This window comes from Vidua macroura, chromosome 15 (assembly GCF_024509145.1).
Source record: "Vidua macroura isolate BioBank_ID:100142 chromosome 15, ASM2450914v1, whole genome shotgun sequence".
Taxonomy (NCBI): Eukaryota; Metazoa; Chordata; class Aves; order Passeriformes; family Viduidae; genus Vidua; species Vidua macroura.
The window spans coordinates 18523527-18545847 of NC_071585.1; the positions used below are offsets into that span (position 1 = coordinate 18523527).

At 54.9% G+C, this 22321-nt stretch overlaps 1 protein-coding gene across 1 annotated transcript in view; it reads left to right on the forward strand.

The window, feature by feature from the left end:
- The first annotated feature begins 635 nt into the window (after window positions 1–635).
- The window catches only part of KCTD16 (potassium channel tetramerization domain containing 16), a 63228-nt gene continuing 41542 nt past the window's right edge, over window positions 636–22321 (forward strand). The window contains exon 1 of the mRNA XM_053991032.1: window positions 636–1787. Coding sequence (XP_053847007.1) covers window positions 956–1787 — 832 coding nt within the window. The 5' untranslated portion in view covers window positions 636–955. The remainder of the gene's footprint in view (window positions 1788–22321) is intronic.

Genomic DNA, 22321 nt, shown 5'->3' on the forward strand with positions numbered 1-22321 from the left:
CCGGAGCCCGGCAGTGCCTAGCGCAGGCTGAGGGCTTTCTGCAAGTCATCGGGGCCGGCAGACGCGCCCCCGCTGCCCTCCCGCTCCCCCAGCCCAGGGCATCCACTCGGGGATTATTTTATTTATTTATTTGTTTGTTTTAATTATTTTCTTCCGCCGTGCTGCATGTACTGGTTTCCTCATCACCCGCCACGGTTAACTTCCCTGTGACTCGGTTTAACACTCGAGACCTCCGTGGATGCTGCTAAGAGCACTTCTGTTGCCTTTGCTGTCCCTTGCTGGATTGGATTCACACTACCCGGACCCTGTGTGCCTGTATGTGTGTTCTGAGTGTCTTGACATTTTGGTTTTCTTTGCAAGAGCTATGCATTAATTGTTACCAAGGTAAGAGTCCCCGTTCTTGTTCCCTCATGTGCATGTCTAATTTAGATGTTTCTTTAAAGTTGAAGTATGCCATTTCTTTTAAACAGTGAAGTCATATGTAGCCCTTCCATTGATGAATACTTGTGAAATAGAAGTGTAGAACTTGCCAAAAAAAAAAGAGACCTATTTAACAGATTTAGCTTGGCTCTACAAACTGCTCTGCTTTTCTCTGTTGCTGCAGCTGTGATGCTTGGAAGAGTAATTTGTGCCTTGTTTTGTTTTCCCTTTTCACAGACCTGTGAATGACCATAGACTTGGCTTGACCTTGATTTTGATGGCTTTTCTGGAAGATCTGATGATGTGATTGCATGTCATGAGGTGATTGCTCTCCAGCCTCCAGCCTCCGTGGCTCAGTGTATAAACCACTTCTGCCACATGGACAATTTTCTTTTAAACAATCCTTTTGGCTACTTTTATTTTCTCGCTTCTCATTTCCGCCTTGTTTCTTCTTAATGTTGGGAGCTTTATTCTACCCTCTGATGTGATTGATAGTCCTGCTTCTCCGTGCTGCTGATTTCCAGTTTAAGCTACAATGGCTCTGAGTGGCAACTGCAGGACTTACCTTCCTTCTCGGGAGCAGGGGACGGGGCTGCACTCCTTCCCCGAGGTGGTGGAGCTCAACGTGGGCGGCCAGGTTTACTTCACTCGCCACTCCACCTTGGTTGGCACCCCTCACTCCCTGCTCTGGAAAATGTTCACCCCAAAGAGAGACACAGCCAACGATCTGGCCAAGGACTCCAAGGGAAGATTCTTCATCGACAGAGATGGTTTCCTTTTCCGCTATATTCTGGACTATCTCAGGGACAAGCAAGTGGTTCTGCCCGACCACTTCCCAGAGAAGGGAAGGCTCAAGAGGGAGGCTGAGTACTTCCAGCTCCCGGACTTGGTCAAGCTCCTGACTCCCGACGACAACAAGCAAAGCCCCGACGATTATTGCCACAGCGACTACGAAGAGGTGTCCCAGGGCAGTGACACGAGAATATGCCCCCCCTCGTCGCTCCTACCGCCGGACCGCAAGTGGGGATTCATCACCATCGGCTACCGTGGCTCCTGCACCATTGGCAGGGAGAGCCAAGCAGATGCCAAATTCAGGAGGGTCCCAAGGATTTTGGTTTGTGGAAGGATTTCTTTGGTCAAAGAGGTTTTTGGAGAAAGTTTGAATGAAAGCAGAGACCCGGACAGGGCTCCAGAAAGGTACACCTCCAGGTTTTATCTCAAGTTCAAGCACCTGGAGAGGGCTTTTGACATGTTGTCCGAGTGTGGATTCCACATGGTGGCCTGTAACTCCTCAGTGACGGCTTCCTTCGTCAACCAGTACACAGACGACAAGGTCTGGTCCAGCTACACCGAATATGTCTTCTACCGTAAGTACCAGCCGCGCGGGGAGGGGGGAGCGCCGAGCTCCGGCTGCTCCCTGCCGCCGACCGAGCGCTCCCGCAGCGCGGGCAGCGCCGGCTCCCGCGCCCGCCCCGGCTCGGGCTGTGCTCAGAGCCGCGGGGACACCTTTCCGTGCGAGCTGCGGAGGTGAAGCGGGGCTGCGCTCGCCGGGCCGGGCCTGGCTAGGTGGCAGCACAGACTGCCGAAAGCGCCGTGCCCGTGCCCGGAGGACGCGGTGCCTCCGGCGCTGTAAATCAGCGCCCGAGTGCCTAGCACGCTTCCCGGGACGCGTGGGACACAAACCGAGGGTGCAAACACTGCGAAATTCATTACAAAAAAACCTTCGACTGGGATTCACTTTGCAAAGGTAATAGAGGCTTGGTAATCATCAGGCACAGGCAGCCGAGCCATCTGTCAGCAGCCCTGACACGCTTCCACGCAGGGAGGGGAAAGCACAATTCCATCCCTCTGGCCGCATTTCAGCGGGGCCCTCCTCTCAGAGGCAGCTGCTGGGCTCTGGAATGAGGGCTCGGAGCAGAGAGGGGCAGGGGCTGGGCCTTGTTACGCAACACGCCCGTGGAAAAGCGAGTGTCCTCTCCAGGAGGAGTGTGCCCTGCTTCCCGCAGGACCCACGCTGCTCGCTGCTCGCAGCTGGAGTGCTCAAGGGTTCATTAACTTCAGCGCTGGTACCCAGGGACAGGCTGGTTACCAATGGTAACACCGGGGTAATCTGGATCCACGAGTCTGTACCAGAGAATCATTGCACGTCTGCTGTGCCGAAACATTTGAGAGGTTCGTGAGGCTGTTTGCCTCCATTTTCATTTGAGGAGGATGAAGGGTGGAACAATTGCCCTGTCCATCAGTGTAGCCAGCTGCTGCTTTGGCTGGTGGCCTTGGGGCAGAGGGACAGAGGGACAGAGGGACAGAGGGACAGAGGGACAGAGGGAGAATGCAGAGCTGCCACCCTGGGTGTGGTGCTCACAGTGAGCAGGCTCCTGGCATGCGGAGCTGACAGAAGTTTTTGATGGAGGATGCATCAGGAAGGGAACAGTTTGGGTGTAATTCCGTGGATTCGGTGCCATCTACTCTTGTGTGGGGCTCAACAAGCAGCCCTAATCTGCTTATGCAATGAAGCTTAAGTTAGCATCCTGAAAAGCCATCTGGGTTTTTGACATCTGTAGATTTACTTAAAATTAGTTTTCTAGCTGGATTTCTTAGCAAAATAGTTCTAAGGTCATGGATCCGCTTATATTCCAACAGGGATAGATGATTTGTGTTATTAAGAAGCTTCTGCTTGAAATTACAGTGTCTTGTACAAGTTTTAGGAGGAGACTTGATGTAGGTAAAGGAATGGATTAGAAAAATTGTGCTGGCATTTATATTTAAAATAAGGAAAAAATATAAGTTCTTTATAGGCACAATGATGTCTGCTAATTGAAGAGAGGATGAACATAGGCTTTCCCTGAATTAGCAAAACAGACTCCTGATTTTCATATTTCTCAAACTTTTACCTTAAAGGATTGCTCACTGCTCCCACATCACTACAGCCAGGGTAGGGACCAAGAGGAGAGGTACTGTGTAAATTTTGGAGAATGAAAGTCCATAGCAGGTGTCACAAAATCTTCTCTCGTCAGTTAAATCCAATTGAAGTTCCTGGAAAGATTCCTATCCATTTCAGCAGGCTTTGGATTTGGCTGTTATTGGTTTTGTGGGGTTTTGACACCGATACAGTTTCAGAGGTGGGTTTTTCAGAGGGTCCTTCCCCAGGTAAAAGCCAAAGCCGTGGCTGTGGTGCCAAATGACCCTTTCTTGTCCCAACCCGAGTGGTTCGGTTCTGCCCGGTGCTGGTGCTGCTGCCATGGAGCTCCGGCTGCGGATCTTCCCTGGCCCCACACTCAGGGCTGGCTGCAGCTGATGCACCTGACAGCAGGCTCCACAACTCACCTGCAGCAAAGGAACTCCCTCTCCAAACCTCCTGAAATAATTCCATTCCCATTGTCCCAAAGCCATTTCATCTGAAACTTTGAGGACCAATAAAACTGGCATCTGGCTTTGCAGTGGAACATGGCATCTCCTCTGCAGCTGCTGAGCCATAAGTATTTCTTTAGATGCTGCCAGCTGTGTCTGTGCAAGCAGTAATCCATCAAGCTGCTGTGAGCAGGTTAATGGCCCTGAGCCTGGGAGGTGTCCAACACTGCTGGGGAGGCAGAGGCAGAGGTGGTCTTTGCAGGGCTGCTCAGGAGCTGCAGTGAAAGGCCTGTTGGAGGGAATCTTCCCAGCTGGAAATGGATGATTAGTTCCAAAGAAGGAAGAATACAGGGAGGAATGGTGTTTCAATACACCAAATACATTGTATGCTCCAAATACCATTGGGAGGGTAAATGCCTGTGGCTGGCACGGAGATAAAGAGCATTTTTCATGTGCAAATCCATCTGAAAGGGGCTGAGATGGACCGGTGGGGGTGTGAGCTGAGCAGCTCTCACACCCCCCTACACCCAGCTACAGCGTGTGCTGGCGAAGCACTGCACCATCAATATTGCATGGCCCTTCGTCCCCGCGGGCCCATCTCGGTGCTCTTAGGGGTGTGTGAGAGAGAGAGAGCTCCCCGTGGGGGAGGCTTCCCCGAAATGAGCCCTGCAGGGCGAGCCTGGCACTGCCAGCCCCGAGCTGAGGCTGAGGAGAGCCTGGCCAGGCGTGGGGACATCAGGGGCACAGCCAGGCTCCAGCCAGCCCCAAATGGGCCGAGGCACGGCAGGGCTTGAGGCAGGCTGGGATGGGCCAGCGGGGCCACCCCTGGGCAGTTCTGTGGCACACAGCTCCTGCGGGGGTGGCACGGGGGTGGGCACGGGGCACTGCCAGGCTCCTGCTCGTAGGAGGGGAGGGGATGAGAGCTGAGGGGCTGCTCATGCATTTCCTTTCCCTCCGGTTTCTCCTATAGCAAAGGCATTTCCTTAAATTTTCTACTGGCTATGGCTGGATTTCTGACCAGAACCATTTTGTGGTTTCTCCCCCACTATTGCTTTAACAATCTTAAAGTAAAACCTCACCTCCAAACACTCTCATTTCTTAAGAGAGTTAACAGCCTCTGCTTGGGTCTTCATTTCACTTGTTTGCAGCCTTTCTAATGTGATGAACTGAAAGTGTGCACTCGAGCACCTGGTGACGGTGGTGTTGGGGACAGGGGCTGTGACAGCAGCTGGGCTGGCTCAGCCCTCCATAGCCTGGCCCCATCCTGGCCAGCACGGGGAGTGACACCCTGCACGTGGCTGCTGGGACTGCCAGGAGGGCAGAACAGCAGGGTGGGAAGGGACAGGGCCTGAGCTTCTGCCAGCAGCGCCGTGGCACAGCGGGATGTGTGTGCCTGCACCTGCAGGGCAGCTGGGACCTCAGGGGCACGGCCAGGGATGGCACGGCATGGCATGGCATGGCATGGCATGGCATGGCATTGTGGCAAGCACATTTCCCTCTCTCTCAGGATTTTTTATTGAGGTGCACAGAGAAAAATGAAAGAGAAAACAATTTCTATTTCTGCTCCTTGTTTTTCTCTTGTGGAATGTGTTTGGAGAATTGCTTACCCTGAGTGAGTGCTTGGTTGGATCATGGTGGATTGTTTGGTCGTGACAGCCAGCAGATCCACCTGTGTCTGGGCTCTGGAGAACAGGGTCACGAGTTGTGAGTTAGTTAGATATGATAGTTAGAGAAAGTAGCGTGTAGTATTTAGTATCCTCTTTTATATAGCATATTAATGTATTATAACATAATGATAATAAAGCAATCATTCAGCCTTCTGAAATGGAGTTAGACATCATCATTCTTCCCATTGGGTTCGCCGACATCTACAACATGGCATGGCATGGCATGGCACAGCACGGCATAAAACTGCCTGTCAGCCCCATCTCACGTGGCTGTTGCCCCAGCACCCTGGAGCCCTGTCCCTTCTCTCTCTGAGAAGGGCTGACAGTCAGGAGGGTTGGTGTGATTTGGCCCCTTCACAGCTGCACCCAGGGAGCAGCCCAGGCGCCCGCAGATGTGCAGAGGAAATGTGAGACGTTGCTGGTGCCGTGGCTCTGAAAGCCAAAAGTGGATGAGTGATGCTCCCGCAGGCCTGTGCTGGCTCCCTCGCTCCCTGGGGATGCTGGGGCCTCACCTTGCTCTGTGCAGGAGCTGGCCAGCTGTGCCTTGCAGCTGCTGGCAGGAGGCTGATGTGCAGAGGTGTTTCTGAGCTAGGCTTCAGAGCATCCTGGGATAAACAGATGAATCCTCTTGGGTGGGGACGTGCAGGAGGAGGAAGAAGAAATGTCAGGCGATATTCCCCGATGCCTGTCCATTGGACACCGTTCCCTGGGATAATCCTGGTGTCTGTTTTACAAGGGGATCCACTTGGGACTGCTGCAGCCAGCTGGGGCCTGTCACTGTGCATGTGTGACTGAGCTGAAGGATCCCATACTGATGTGCCTACCACTGACTCATAAATTCATTGTGTGGCAGAAATTTGCCTCACAAAACGGAGCAGCCTTTGCAGAGTGACACCCACAGCTGTGCTGTCAAACGGGCAAGATGTGGGAGAGGAACATCACCCAGTTCTCCTTAAACCAATACTGTCACATGATCCAGGAGCTGCTTCTGTCTGATTTCAAATCAGGGAAGATCAAAATGACCCCAAAGTGAGCAAAATGAAGTCTGATCCAATGAATAATGCAAGCTTCTTCCCCGCTGACAGGAGATGTTTCTGTTTCCAGGTAATTATTGTCATCACTGGTGCCTCTGGTTCCTCTTGCCAAAGCAAACTCTCTCACCAGGATGATCATCTGCAGGTGGTGGGGCTGCAGCCAGCCAGGTCTGTCAGTCTCTTCATGGCTGAAGGACCTTGCTCCAAGCTTTTTTGCTCTCCCAGTTTGTCAGGGCAGACTGAAAAACCTGCAGAGTTGTTGGTTCGAGTTATGCCGTAGATGAGAAATGCTGTTACTTATTGGAAACCAGTTGTGTCAAATCTGATTGTCAGATTAGGCCACGAATCTGCTGCTTGGTGAGCGAGCAAAGCAGATGGTGAAAGAGTCGGTTGGATTTAGGGCTCAGAGTTGGTTCTAACAATCCACAGAAAGTGGTGTTGAGGAGGCAGCAAGGATGGCTTTGGCTCCTGGCCTGTCCCTGCCCAGCCCTCACTGACCCTTGGGTGTGACCCTCAGGGACTGCCGTGTTTCTGTCCACATCTGTCCCCTGCTCCAAGCACCTCGTGGGCATGGGAGCGACCCCCTGTCCCAGCAGCTGCACAGCAGCCAGGCAGGCTCCAGCCTTGTCCCTGTGTCCCTCTGTCCCTGTGTCCCTCTGTCCCTCTGTCCCTGTGTCCCTGTGTCCCTCTGTCCCTCTGTCCCTGTGTCCCTCTGTCCCTCTGTCCCTGTGTCCCTGTGTCCCTCTGTCCCTCTGTCCCTGTGTCCCTCTGTCCCTGTGTCCCTGTGTCCCTCTGTCCCTCTGTCCCTCTGTCCCCTCTGTCTCTCTGTCCCTGTGTCCCTGTGTCCCTGTGTCCCTGTGTCCCTGTGTCCCCTCTGTTCCTGTGTCCCTGTGTCCCTGTGTCCCTGTGTCCCTGTGTCCCCTCTGTTCCTGTGTCCCTGTGTCCCTGTGTCCCTGTGTCCCTCTGTCCCTGTGTCCCTGTGTCCCCTCTGTCCCCTCTGTCTCTCTGTCCCTGTGTTCCTGTGTCCCTCTGTCCCTCTGTCCCTCTGTCCCTGTGTCCCTGTGTCCCTCTGTCCCTGTGTCTCTGTGTCCCTGTGTCCCTGTGTCCCTGTGTCCCTGTGTCCCTGTGTCTCTGTGTCCCTGTGCCCCTGTGTCCCTCTGTCCCTGTGTCCCTGTGTCTCTGTGTCCCTGTGTCCCTGTGTCCCTGTGTCCCTGTGTCCCTCTGTCCCTGTGTCCCTCTGTCCCTGTGTCTCTGTGTCCCTGTGTCCCTGTGTCCCTGTGTCTCTGTCCCCTCTGTCCCTGTGTCCCTGTGTCCCTGTGTCCCTGTGTCCCGTGGCTCTGGGGGAAGGAAGGGGCTCTGTGGGTGAGCAGATCAATCAGCACTGCCTGCAGACGTGCTGAGCGGGCTGTGGCCCGCAGTCTGTGCTTTCCCTCTCCTCCCAAGGTGCCAGGAGGGCAGCGTGCCAGGGGCACTGGGAACACGCCCGTGGGGCCGCTGGGGCCAGGGCCTGGCCGTGGGCACGGCCGTGGGCACATCCCGCTGTCCCCAGAGCTGCCACAGGGCCAGCGGGGGGACGGGAGGCACGGCCTCCCCTGGCACCTGCAGTGCTGCTGCTGCTGCTCCGTGATCCAGAGAAAGAGCGTAATGGCTCACGGATTCACCAAGGAGAGCTGGCATTTGGAGGGGGGCAAAAAACAAGAATCAGTGTGTTTGAAAGCGCAGCCTGGAGCTGGCCGTGTGCCCGGAGCAGCACACGAGGCCCCAGCTGGGACAGAGCAGGGTGTGCTGAGCCGGGAGCAGCGGCGTGCCCGGCGGGCTGTGGGCACGGGCAATGCCTGCTCTGCTGGCCCGCATGGCAGTCCTGGCCCCGCGGGCCCGGCCAGGGGGAGAACGGCTCCTGGCAGCCCCCCTGGGCAGCTCCTTCAGCCTGGCCAGGCCTGGCCTTCTCCAGAGCTTGCTGAAATGTAGCTGCGGGTCTCAGGAAAGCAGAATCAGAGAGAGTGAAGGAGCGTAAATGAGAAAACACAACCCGACATTCGCCGCTCAGTAAATACCAGCAACATATTGTGCACACAGACAAACAGTTCCTTGCAGCAGGTTGAGTTTTTTCTGTCCAGCCATCCTGGATTTGTGTAATTTTGTAACCACAATATTTTCTCAGTTTCTCCCTTTTTTTTTTTTTCGGCTTTTCAAGTTCAAGGCTAACGTACAATAAATACAGAGACACGAGGCAAAATCTAAATTACATCTTTGCACACAGAAAGAAGAACCCTTTTTTCTTTGAGCTTCCTTGCTCAAAATTGTATTTTTTATGAAGGAAGAAAATAGACTAAAGTGCTTTAGGCTTGGTGGAATCACTTCAGTTGTCACCGAGGTGCAATGCTGCCTGAGCTGGCCAGAACCAAGAATCCTGTGGCAGCGATTCCCCTGCTGCTTTCAGATGTACTCAAGGAAATTCTGGAATACACTCAAACATTGCTGCCATTATTGGGCCTCCTAATGCTGCTCCCAGTGCTTGAGGAGCAGAGGAGCTGAAGCTGCAGATCTGCTCAGTGGGGAGGGTGGTGTGGGGATGATCTGGGAGGTGCTGAGCACCTGGAATCCCTCTGGGCTCATCTCTGAGGACTCGGGTGTGCTACAGGAGCCCCGTGCTGAGGTGACGAGTCCCGTCCTGGCTCAGTGCAGGAGCCTGGCGTGGTCCCGGGCTCAGGGACCTGACGGAGCCTTCCCAGCCTCTCTGGGCTTCCTCCTCCTTTTAGCAGGGCGTGGAGTGACAGGGCTTCCAACCCAAACCATTCCATGGCTCCACGGCTGTGTGCCTTCTGGAACAGATGTCCCTTGGAGTGATTGTCCCTTGGCTTTATCCCTGCTAGCAGGGGCTGAGTAAATGAAATAGTGAATGCCCAGCAGAGCCCTGCCTGGGCTGTCTCCCCCAGTTTTCCCAAAGTGGCTGGCTAAGTCAGCTGTCTAATGGTGTTTGAAGGAGAGGAGAAGTCCAGAGCTGTTTGAATTGCTTTGCATTTCAGTAGCTGGTCCAAGCTGAGTTGAAATGCCCATAAATGTAAATTGGTCAATTGGAGGCTGACCCTGGTGACCCCTCTCTCTCACTCACTAATGTCCTTCCCGTCCAGGAGCTGTTCATACATCTCTTGAGTTACAAATTCCCCTGCACTGCCTCTGACTCTCCTAACGACGTGATTAACGATTTCCAGGAGCTCATTGATTAGCTGTGAGGGCAGCTAAAAAATTCCTCTACCAGAAACAAAGTGAGGAGAACTGCGGCCATCCTGCTTTGCAATCCACCCTGGAAATCCTGCTGTGCCTTCGGAAAGCGAGTACAACACCCCCAGACACTAAATTCCAAGGAGGAGAATGATCCTGAGCTTTGGGGAGGGCTCCTAGAAGAGTCTGGAGGGAGCAGCAGCCTGAGGGGTGCTCCCACTCTGGATCTGAGCAGGGGCTGCAGCTGGGAACAGACCCAGCTCTGCCCTCCTGGCTCCAGGCTTCGGCCAGGCCCTCAAAGTCAAGTGTAGAGAAAAATCCTCTCTGCATATTTTGGAGGAGACTCATTTCAGGGCTTCAGATTGAATTTCCATCAATCTGAATCAGAGTGTATTTTTACAGTGGAATTAAATCAGGCTGAAATAGAACCCAGTGGAACATGCTGATTTTGACTGAATTTTGCACTTCAAATATTTCCAAAGCCAAAAGCTCCAAGCAAAGCTTGAGTAAGGAAAGACCACACCACCAGAGAGCTTTGGGAAGGTGTTTGTGCTCCTGCAGAGGGAATGTCACTGGATTTCCCTCAGCTCAGAGCTTTCACTGGTGTGGGCAAGTCCAGCCCTGGTCCCACGAAGGATCTCAGAGGCTGCTCCCGAGGCAGGGAGGTGAACATGGCTTATTGCAAACCTGCCCTCTGATGCTCCTGTAAAAATGTGATTCTTGACCACCACTTACACTAAATCCACCACCAGGACCCGTGATGGGGCTTTCACAGACAGCTGGAACAGAATTTTCTCCCACAGTGCCATTGCCTCAGTGTGGTGTCACGTGGCAGGAGAGTGTAGGAAACACTGAGGTGCCTCATGAAGATCTCAAACCCCCTTGTTCTAACATGCCAAAGTCCATAAAAAGGAATTTGAGGAGTAACTACTTGTTCTAAAAGTATGTTGGCTTTGGCTTTCTTTGGTTTTCTCTCCTGACCATCGGTCAGTGCAGGGATCTGGGCCTCAAGGGGCTGCCTGGTGCTTTTTCCTTTGGTTTAATGTTGCAGCATAATTGTGGGGAAAATAAATGACCATTTCCCTCCTGTGGAACTGCAGAGGGAATTCTTTTTCTGAATTAATGGTCCAGTGGCGGTCAGTGGTAGCATCATTTTTATGCATAAATAATGCCATTTATTATATTATTGATGCCTCTTCTTGTAGATGTTTTTTTGGAGTCAGAAGAGCAGCTCTGAGGAGCTCGGGTTAATGGCAGGAGCTGTGCTGAGCCCAGCAGAGCTGCAGCAGCTCCCCCAGTGCAGGCTGGCCCAGCATTTGTGCAGCTCTGCCCTGGCAGTGTGTGCTCCCACGGGGGCTGGCTAATTGGAAAGGCTGCCGTGGTGAATCTCCCGTCGTGACACGGGGAATATATTTCATGTGCTTTGCTTAAGTGCAGCTGGGCTTCCTTGGGAGGTCACTGTCGGAAAAATGTTGCTGAAAACTTCTTGGAAGTTGGGTTCCTCCTGCCTCAGGAGTTTGGCCATGACATGCTGTCACAGAGACCCAGAATCCCGGGATCCCTGAGGCTGGGAAAGCCCTCCCAGAGCCCTGAGTCCCAGCTGTGCCTGTTCCCCACCGTGTCCCCAGCCCAGAGCGCCGAGTGCCACCTCCAGCCCTTCCTGGGACGCTCCAGGGATGGGGATCCAACCCTCCCTGGGCAGTTCCAGGGCCTGAGCACCCTTTCCATGGGGAAATTCCTGCTGCTGTCCACCCTGAGCCTGCCCTGGCCCAGCCTGAGGCCGTTCCCTCTCCTCCTGTCCCTGTTCCCTGTTCCCAGCCCGACCCCCCCGGCTGTCCCCTCCTGTCAGGAGCTGTGCAGAGCCACAAGGGCCCCCCTGAGCCTCCTTTTCTCCAGGCTCAGCCCCTTCCCAGCTCCTCAGGAATTCTCCAGCCCCTTCCCAGCTCCCTCGGGAACTCTCCAGCCCCTTCCCAGCTCCCTCAGGAATTCTCCAGCCCCTTCCCAGCTCCCTTAGGAATTCCCCAGCCCCTTCCCAGCTCCGTTCCCTGCCCTGACCATGCCCCAGCCCCTCCAGGGCTCTCCAGAGCTGCCCCAGCCCTGGAGGTGCCCCAGCAGTGCCAGCACAGGGACGGGCACTGCCCTGCCCTGCTTCAAGCCCAGTGCTCTGCCTGACCCCTGCTGCCAGCACTGCACACGATGGCTTTGTCCCAGTCCTGCCGTCACCTCTTGAGCCACAGCCTCGAGTGAGAGAGGTTTTGTCCCCAGGGCCTGAGGAGTTCCCTTGGGCACCGTTTAACCCAGCCCACGTGCAGCCCATGGGTGGCTTCGCCCTCCCTGGCACAGCCACAATTACCAGGAGGCAAAACCTCTCCTTTCTAGCTGGGAGAAGAGCAGTTTCCAGGTATTGTTGATTTCATTAATTTGTGAGTATTCAGGAGAACAAACCCTCTGCTCTCTCAAGTCAATGTCCTTGCATTACGTGTGGATTAAATCATTCCCTTCCCTCAGAGCAGAATCTGCAGACAGAAACCTTCTTTGCCTTCCCTTGCGTAGACAAAGAACATTTAAATAAGAATGCTGATAAAAATGCTTTCACTGGTAAAGACTTGATTAAGGAATCTGCTGTTTGGAGTCCTGTAGGTGAAGGCAGAAGTCAAGAGGTGCCTTTTCATGCAGAGGGATTGAAAAGTTTGTTTAAGTTTGGTGTGTGGGAAGAATTTTCACAACTCAGTGACATCTCCAGGGCTGGGGAGAGCCCCGGTCCCAGATCTAGTGGAGGTCACTGATGGGGAGGACCAAACCCTGCTCTATCTTATTTCCATTTCTAAATCTCCAAAATCCTTGACTGGTACCTAGGAAGAATCAGTGCTCGCTTTATACGAGTTTTCTGGGTTTAAGAAGCCGGGGTAATCCTTGGTGTGCCGAAACGCGAGGGACTGGAGCTGATCCATTTGAAAGTGTCAATAATTGCCTCCCTCCCCTCCAGCAGCAGCCCACGTGTCCCCGGCAGGCTGCAGCGAGGCAGGTGGCACGTTGGCAGCTCGTGTGGGAGGATGACAGATCTGCCCACCTCTCCCTGAGCATCCCTCAGCCTCTCTGGTCCCTGCAGATAAGCTGGGGGGCGCGGGGCTGCCTGAGGCTGCTCTGCTCCTGTCACGGGATGGTTCCCATCCCTGTCAGTGCCTGCTGCACGCTCTGCCAGGCCCTGCAGAGCCCCTGCAGGAGCACAGGGCCTCGAGTCTGTGGGTCCAGCAAGCACAGCCTGGGGATCAAAGCGAGCCTGGCTGCGGGCAGCAGAGCCCACAGCATCCCTGGCTGGCAGCACAGCAGCCTGGGCTCCAGCTGAACGCTGCTTTTCCTGCTTTTGCTCGTGGCTGTGGAACAAACACCAGCAGGATTCCAGCCTGGAGCAGAGAAGCTGCAGGGAGACCTGACCGTGCCCTTCCAGTGCCTGCCCACGGCAGGGGTGGCACTGGGTGGGCTTTCAGGTCCCTTCCAGCCCAGCCCATCCATGGCTCTGTGACTCTCTGAAACTCAAGCGTGTCTAAAAGCATCCACAGATTTCCTTTGCAAGAAGACAATCAACCCACAGCCAGAGAGGGAAGAGCAAACCCTCCCCCAGACCCTTTGGAAGCAGCCTCTGCTGATGGAAATGCAGCAGAAATCCAGCATTCTCCCGAGGAAAGCTAAAAGCTACATGGCAGACAGTAAATAAATAATTGCAGGGAAACATTGCACATAGATTTCTTGGGGAACAGAACTTAATTAAATTTTGTGAACATGCCTACAGAGTTCCATTGATCAGGAAAAAATGGATATGGGCTACGTCTGTAAGATTTACTTGCTTGGTTGTGTTCTGCCTTTCTTCCCTCCCTCAGCTTCATTCACTTTATATCCTGCAGTGGTGAGGGAGCACATTTCTGGTTTTCCTCTGTGAAGAAATTGATTCTGAGCAGTGCAGGACATGATGTATGGTTTGTAACTCTACAATATTGCTAAGCAAAAAAAAAAAAAAAAAAATCACTGAAGAAGGCCATGCAGATATTATATTAATTTCCATTTTAAAATGGATTTCTTCCCACTAGGACCAATAAAAAATATGCAAAGACTTTCAACAGCCTCTCTAGTGATGATTAATTAAAAGATGGGATAAATCTTACTTGGCTAATTTAGCAAAGTAGGATTTTTTAGACACTTCACAGGACATTTTTTGCCATTGAATCCAAACTTGTAACTGATTTCACAATAGCAGCCGCTCTGGCTCTGGCTGGGATCTCAGCATCTGTGTGGCAGGGAGGTGAGTGTGGCTGGTGCCAGGCAGAGGAGCAGAGGGGCCGGGCAGTCACTGCCACCTCCGTGGCCAGCACAGGGCACAGGGGGTGCCAGGGGACTGGACCTGCACCATGGCAAGGGCTGAGCTCTGCTGGAGGGGCTGATCCCACTTTGGAAGGGCTGATCCCACTCTGGAAGGGCTGATCCCTGTCTGGAAGGGCTGATTCCACTCTGGAAGGGCTGATCCCACTTTGGAAGGGCTGATCCCTGTCTGGAAGGGCTGATTCCACTCTGGAAGGGCTGATCCCCCTCTGGAAGGGCTGATCCTCCTCTGGAAGGGCTGATCCCACTCTGGAAGGGCTGATCCCACTCTGGAAGGGCTGATCCCCCTCTGGAAGGACTGATCCCCCTCTGGAAGGGCTGATCCCCCCTCTGGAAGGGCTGATCCCCCTCTGGAAGGGCTGATCCCACTCTGGAAGGGCTGATCCCCCTCTGGAAGGGCTGATCCCACTCTGGAAGGGCTGATCCCTGTCTGGAAGGGCTGATCCCACTCTGGAAGGGCTGCACATGCTGCTGACTCTGCAGGATGGCAAATGGGTGCTGCTGTGGAGAATAAAATACATTCCATGAGCACCCAGAGGATTTTTTTCTGTTCATGCTTTACTGTTCAGATGTCCTGCCCAAATTTCCATCGGGGCTGTGGGGGCTCCCAGGGTGCTGCTGGTGGCCTGGGGCTGCTTCCCCCAGCCCGGGGAGGAGAAGCCCCTGGTTTGCTTTGCCTGAGCTGGCTCCAGGCTCCCCTCCCAGCAGAGCCCAGCCCCAGCAGGAGGGTTGGTGGCTGAGGGGGTGCTGTCCTTGCTGCAGGATTGGGAGCTGGCATATTGGTGAGGCATTAAAATTCCAATGGAACAGATGGTGTCAGGATTTTAACTTATGCTTATGAGATGCAGATGGTCTAAGGAGTGAACTTGTTCACCAGTTATTTTTATTTTGAACAGGTTAAGAACAAATTACTCTCTGACTATTGTTGTTACTGCTCTGCTTGTCATTTCTTCTTTCCCTGAGTGTGTTTGTGTCTGTGCACATGTACAAGTCACAGCATCTCTTTTCCATGGAATGACAGACTGAAATAGCCCAATTTCTGCCTGAAAGTCCTCTCTCTATATTTTATTTACTGTTCCCATGTGCTCAGCCTAAGCTCCTCTGGAAGAACTGTGCCCAGGACAGCTCGGTCCTGCCCTGGCTCCCAGCCCTTCCCTGGCTCCACACCTGAGGCAGGGCTGGCACACCTGGGGCTGAGGATTGCAGGGCAGGCTTCTGCCCTTGGCTGCACTGGAATACCCCCAGGCTGAGCCCACTTTGACACCAGTAAAGATGTGTTTATCTAACACTGCCATGAAACACGAGGCTGTATTTTTGTCATAATTTATAAGCTTGTTTCATTTTTTATAGAAAGAAAAGACATGTACTGCTACAAATTATTCATGCCCACCTGAATATTTCACACCCACCACGCAGCACTAATTTTCATGTGAAGGCCCCAGTGCTTGGCACAAAGCCCCTGTGGACATTTTCCAGCCTGGTGCCCCTGTCCCGTGCCACATGGCCAGGGAGGGACCCAGGAGCTCCCTTGCAGCCACGTGCCCCCTGTGCCAGCCTGGGCTGTGCTTGGGCTCCGTCTCTGCTGGGGCTGCAGTCGGTGGCACCTCCTGGGAGGGTGAGGAGTGCCATGGCACAGGGAGCTGCTCCTGCAGGTTTGCTGTGTGCAGCTGGGCACGGCGAGCTGCTGCCAGCTGGTGTTGGTGTTTAATTTAGAGCCCAATCCAGAGAGCAGGAGAGTCCCAGAGCTCCCCGCGGTTGAAACAAGCTGGAGGTGTTTGAGATCTGTAGGCTGGGGAAGACAACATTTCCCAGGGGTTGAAGCACTGAGGAAGTGTCTGCCCAGCTGCCTCCTAACAAGGAAGGTATTGCTCAGGTGTGACAGTGATCAAGTGCCTGGGCCAGCAACAATACATCTTCTCTGTTGCCAGTGCTTGGTGCATTTCCCGTGTCCACCCTGGAGCACGGCTGCAGGGAAGGCTCCCACGAAGCCCCACAAACATATGGACAGGGCAGAGGCAGCAGTGCAGGTGTGGGCTAATCAGGATCACTTATTCCTCCCTCGTGCCTGCTGCCATTACTCATCCTCTCTCCCGCATGCAAATGTGCAATCACAGATCTCCCTGCTAAAGCCCACGGAGCTCTGGGGGCTCTGTTGCCACCCTTCAAACGCAGCAGCTCTGGGAATGCAGCCCTGAGGGGACAGAGGGGACCCTGATCCCCCCTGGCTCACGGCCCTGCCTTGCCATTTTTACAGGTGGAGATGGGCAGGCCTTTGGAGGGTGCTGGCTGAGAGCTGCAGGGAGGCTCAGGGGTGCCTGCCCACACCTCCAGAGGCTGTGAGATGCCTTGTCCCCGCAGGGCTGGCACGTCCCCTCTTGCTGGGCCAGGCAAGCTGATGGGCTGGGCTTTTGGGATGCCCTGGAGCACACAAATCACCTATTTCTGATAAGGAGTATTTTCCATAATTATCCCGGGTAAGATGACATTGACCGAGCAGGCCGTGCCATAGCCAGAGGTGCTGGAGCTAATTCGGGTTCCCTCGGAGCAGCCGGGCAGGGCAGGGCTGAGGGGCAGGGCTGAGGGGCAGGGGCTGCCCTGCTCTGGGCAGCTCTGCTGCGCTCAGGCTCAAGCCCACTTAAAAGGCTTTTGCTTTATTTTCCAGGTTTTTTATTTTCTTTTTTTTTTTTTTTTTTTTTTCTTTTTTTTTTTTTTTTTTTTTGCCTGTGTCCCCAGGGCTGCTGGGGCCTCACACGCTGGGCTTGTGTGGGGATGGAGGGGGACAAGGGCAAGATGTCCCAAACTCAGCAGTTGGGTTCATAGAGTCACTGAATGGTTTGGGTTGGAAGGGATCTTAAAGCTTAAAGACCATGGACAGGGGCATCTTCCCCTATCCCAGGTGGCTCGAGAGAGCTCTGCAATATTGACTTCTTGCACTTCACACCGTGTTTGAAACCTTGTCTTCAAACCCTGAGCCCCTCTGGGCTGCGGGATGGGAGGGGTCTCCCTGTGCCCCCAGCGCCGATCCTGTGCCCCATGCCCGGTGGTGTGCCCGCTGCCCCGGGCCCTGCAGGGAGCAGGGAGCAGCCTCCCCCTGCTCCTTTTCCTGCAGGGAGCAGGGAGCAGCCTCCCCCTGCTCCTTTTCCTGCAGGGTGCAGCCTCCCCCTGCTCCTTTTCCTGCAGGGAGCAGGGTGCAGCCTCCCCCTGCTCCTTTTCCTGCAGGGAGCAGCCTCACCCTGCTCCTTTTCCTGCAGGGTTCATGCAGCCTCCCCCTGCTCCTTTTCCTGCAGGGTGCAGGGAGCAACCTCCCCCTGCTCCTTTTCCTGCAGGGTGCTGCAGCCTCACCCTGCTGCTTTTCCTGCAGGGAGCAGCCTCACCCTGCTCCTTTTCCTGCAGGGTTCATGCAGCCTCCCCCTGCTGCTTTTCCTGCAGGGTTCATGCAGCCTCCCCCTGCTCCTTTTCCTGCAGGGAGCTGCAGCCTCCCCCTGCTCCTTTTCCTGCAGGGTGCTGCAGCCTCACCCTGCTGCTTTTCCTGCAGGGTGCAGGGAGCAGCCTCCCCCTGCTCCTTTTCCTGCAGGGAGCGCGGGGGATCCTCCCCGACACAGCCCGTGGGGCTGGGCTGCTCCATCCCCCGGACCTGGCACAGTCCCTGGGCACACACTGCCCTCCTGCCCGCGCCCTGCCAGCCGTGCCCTGCCGTTCTTGTCCCACCCAGCTCTCCCCACACACCTCTGCATCTCCATCTCCGTGCCCTGGAGTCCAGCCAGGCCTCAAATCAGCATCCCTATGTCTGCCAAGAAAGCAGAACTGAATCCCAGGTGTCCTCTGTGCTGCTTGGTGACGTGGACCATCACTCTGGGGCCAGGGAGAACCTCCTCTACCCAAATTCCCTGCACCTGACCCTGCCAGGTTTCTCCACTGCAAGGAATAATCATCAGTATGTTTTGGTGAGTCAAGTAAATGGAATAATAAGTGGAATATCAGAGATGCTGGGAAGTGTTTGCTCAGCTGGAGTGACAGCCTCAGTCCCATACTATTTTTTGTTTGCACTTGCAGCTCTTACAGACCATGGCTATAGGACAGATTAAATATTGTTTGAAAAAGTGATCAGAGATTTTGTTTGCAACTGTGCTGTAGCTCTTCTCCAAATATTGGAAGGGTTTTAAATTGGTTTGTATTGATAATGGCACTGCAATGCCTTTCCTTGCTTGTACAGATCATCAGTGGTTTAATGTGCTTATTCCCAAGGGATGCAGTGACTGAAAAGAAGAGATTAAGATAAACCTTAAAGAATGTTTTCTGGGGGAAAATTGTATTTCCTTTGAGCAGGCTTTGTGTAAGGCCTTGGCTTGTATTTGTTAGTGCTGCTGTGAGCAGTGGGCATGGCCAGCACCTGGTGATCCATCTGCCACACTGAGCCCAGTGCAGAGAGAAGGTCCAGGCCAGGGGAATGCCAAGAGCCTTTCCTGAAAGGGGCTCCCCCCGTGCCCTGTCCCTGGGGCTGGGCTGGTGGGGTGAGCCCCACACTCCTGTGTCCCTGCGCTCCAGCAGGGCCCTGGGGCTGCAGCTCCAACCCAAAGCTTCCCCTCCCAGCTGGGAATGCAAAGGGGAGGCCTGGGCTGGGTGTGCTGCAGTGCCTTGGGCTGGGTGTGCCCTGCCCTGGGCTGTGCCCTGCTCTGGGCTGGGTGTGCCCTGCCCTGGGCTGTGCCCTGCCCTGCCCTGGGCTCTGTGTGCTGTGCTCTGCCCTGGGCTGGGTGTGCTGCAGTGCCTTGGGCTGGGTGTGCCCTGCCCTGCCCTGGGCTGTGCCCTGCCCTGCCCTGGGCTCTGTGTGCTGTGCCCTGCCCTGTGCCCTGCCCTGGGCTCTGTGTGCCCTGTTCTGCCCTGGGTTGGGTGTGCTGCAGTGCCCTGCTCTGGGCTGTGTGTGCTGTGCCCTGCTCTGCCCTGGGCTGGGTGTTCTGCCCTGGGCTCTGTGTGCCATGCCCTGCCCTGGGCTGTGCCCTGCCCTGGGCTGGGTGTGCTGCAGTGCCTGGGCTCTGTGTGCCCTGCTCTGCCCTGGGCTGTGCTCTGCCCTGGGCTGGGTGTGCTGCAGTGCCTGGGCTCTGTGTGCCCTGCTCTGCCCTGGGCTGTGCTCTGCCCTGGGCTGGGTGTGCTGCAGTGCCTGGGCTCTGTGTGCCCTGCTCTGCCCTGGGCTGTGCCCTGCCCTGGGCTGTGTGCTGCAGTGCTCTCGGTGGCTGGGCTGGCACAGCCAGCTCTGTCCTGCTCCCTGCCAGCCAGCACAGGGACACAGCCACTCCAGACCCATCCACCTGATAAATCCAGAACGACACCGTTTGCCAGAAGCTGTTTGGATGTACAGGAGTCACGTCTTTACTGAGCTGCTCTGAACACGTCCACCTGGATACAAAGCCTCACACAAGGCAGGCTCCTTCTGCAGGACAGGGACGTGTCCCATATGTCCCCAGAGGAGCCGAGTCCACGTGACGAGCCCTCGCTCGGCCCTTGGAGCTGATGTGTTCCAGCCACGAGGTCCTGAGGAAAAATGGATGAACCTGTGTGTGGCTGCAGGGCCAGGGCTGCTGAGCCCATCATCCACCAGCGGGGCTAAAATCACGTCAGTGAGACCTTTGTTGGGTTTTCAGCCTCCGTGGCTGAAGTCTGGGCTGCTGTGCGTTGCACATCCTGCCAACAATGTGCCAAGTGACACAGTGACACCTGTGTCACTGGGACCACCCAAATCCTCCAGAAACAGTTCTGCTTTCTACAGCAAGGGAAGGTCTCCTTGGTTTTGGAAGTGTTGGTTAAATACAGGGTGGCACAAACCTGTCTTGTCACTGTGTTTTCTCCTCCATGCCCTTGGCTTTGGGCAGCTGGATGGGGACAAAGCTCAGCTCAGGCCGGGCTCAGGAACAGCCCAGGAGCTGGCAGTGCCCTGTGGATGTGACACTGGGTTTGTTTACTGCAGCAAAAACACGACAAACCCCCCACATAACCGATATTTCAGCTGATCAGAAATGGTTTATTTGTTGGGTTTTATTGATGCTCTGATCTCTGGTGAGAAAATAATTGGCTTAAGCAGCAGAAGCCTATTCCATCTAAACCCTGTGACAGCTTTGTTCGGTGACAGCAGTAGGTGACCCTGCTCTGAGTAAACAAACAAACACTCTCACTTATGTACCAATTATGTGTCATGGAATGGAAGCTCTGAAGTACCCGCCTTGCTCTGCTCTAATTATTGTGCTGCCTCCCTGCATATGTCTCGTCTCGGTTAATTGCAGTTTTTAAACTTTGGATTGCACTGTGGGATAGGGGCTGGTCAGAGCTCGGTTGGAGGGCAGCCGTGCCTGGCAGCAGCTGGACATGTGGGTATATATTTCAGTATATTTATAGATATTTTCTATATCTACATGTAGCCCTGGCACTGGCTCAGCTGGGCAGAGCATGGTGCTAGTGATGCCAAGGCTGTGGGCTCAGTCCCTGTGTGGGCCATCCACCCCATGGTCCTCGTGGGTCACTTCCAACTCAGAATATTCTGTCATTCTGGGATTTATCAAAGGCTGGGCTTGATGGTCCTTCCAACCTGACTGGTTCTCTGATTTAACTTACAGCCACCCCTGGGAGCGCAGGGCAGGGGGAGCTGTTTTACCCAGGCAGGGGCAGGGAGGGTGCAGAGCCCACCCCAGTCCCTGCACAGCTCCATGGCAGTGCCAGGGCAGGGTGGCAGCAGTGCCAAGGCAGGGTGGCAGCAGCACCAGGGCAGGGTGGCAGCAGCACCAGGGCAGAGTGGCAGCAGCACCAGGGCAGGGTGGCAGCAGCGCCAGGGCAGGGTGGCAGCAGTGCCAGGGCAGGGTGGCAGCAGCACCAGGGCAGGGTGGCAGCAGCACCAGGGCAGGGTGGCAGCAGCGCCAGCAGCACCAGGGCAGGGTGGCAGCAGTGCCAGGGCAGGGTGGCAGCAGCACCAGGGCAGGGTGGCAGCAGTGCCAGGGCAGGGTGGCAGCAGCGCCAGCAGCACCAGGGCAGGGTGGCAGCAGCACCAGGGCAGGGTGGCAGCAGTGCCAGGGCAGCGTGGCAGCAGTGCCAGGGCAGGGTGGCAGCAGTGCCAGCTCCCCCGGGAGGTCACAGCCCCAGTCACTGGGTACAGTGAAGTTATGTGAACTGAACAGGGAAGGACTCATCTTCTAAAAATAAATGGCTTTGTTTCCCCCAGTCATTTATTTTGGATAGATGGCTCAGCCGTGCGTTTGCTCAGCAGCAGGACAGAGCCCCTGCAGGCGCTGCCGGAGCTGATTTCACCCTCCGGGAGCCTTCAGGTACCAACACGTGTGACCTGAGCTGAGCCTGCCTCCACCTCCGAGGGGCAGCAGCCCTGCCCAGCCTGCAGCCCGGCCCAGCCCATCCCAGCCCATGGATCCCATCCCATGGATCCCATCCCATCCCATCCCATCCCATCCCATCCCATCCCATCAATCCCATCCCATCCCATCCTATCCCAGCCCAGCCCAGCCCAGCCCAGCCCAGCCCAGCCCATCCCATGGATCCCATCCCATCCCATCCCATCCCATCCCATCCTATCCCATCCCATCCCATCCCATCCCATCCCATCCCATCCCATCCCATCCCATCCCATCCTATCCCATCCCATCCCATCCCATCCCATCCCATCCCATCCCATCCCATCCCATCCCATTGATCCCATCCCATCCCATCCCATCCCATGGATCCCATCCCATCCCATCCCATTATCCCATCCCATCCCATCCCATCCCATTATCCCATCCCAGCCCAGCCCAGCCCGTCCCTCTGCCCTGGGCAGCGCTGCCCAAGGGGCACAGGGGGCTGCCTTGGAGGGGAGGTAGGGCTGGAACTCTGCTCCTGCTTGGAATGGGAACTCCTCTGCTGCGTGGGGTATTTATGCATGGATTTTTGACCTGGTTTGCTTTCAAGATTAACTGAATTTGAGAGGGTTTTTTTGGTAGAGAGTAGGTCCTGTGCCTGTTTTCGTAATCTGGAGACACACAAGATACATTCCTGTAGTTGTCCTGTGCAGGGCCAGGAGATGGACTTCGATGATCCTTGTGGGTCCCTTCCAACTCAGGATATTCTGTAAGTTTAGGTTTTATTTCTTTATGATTTTACTATATGATCATCTGAGTTATTCTGCAGATCTAAGACATCTGATGCTCAGATGAGAGCACAAAGAGCAGTGTAGAAATTCCATTTTCTGTTAAGATCATCTGCAGGCACGTGCAACTGCTCCCTGAG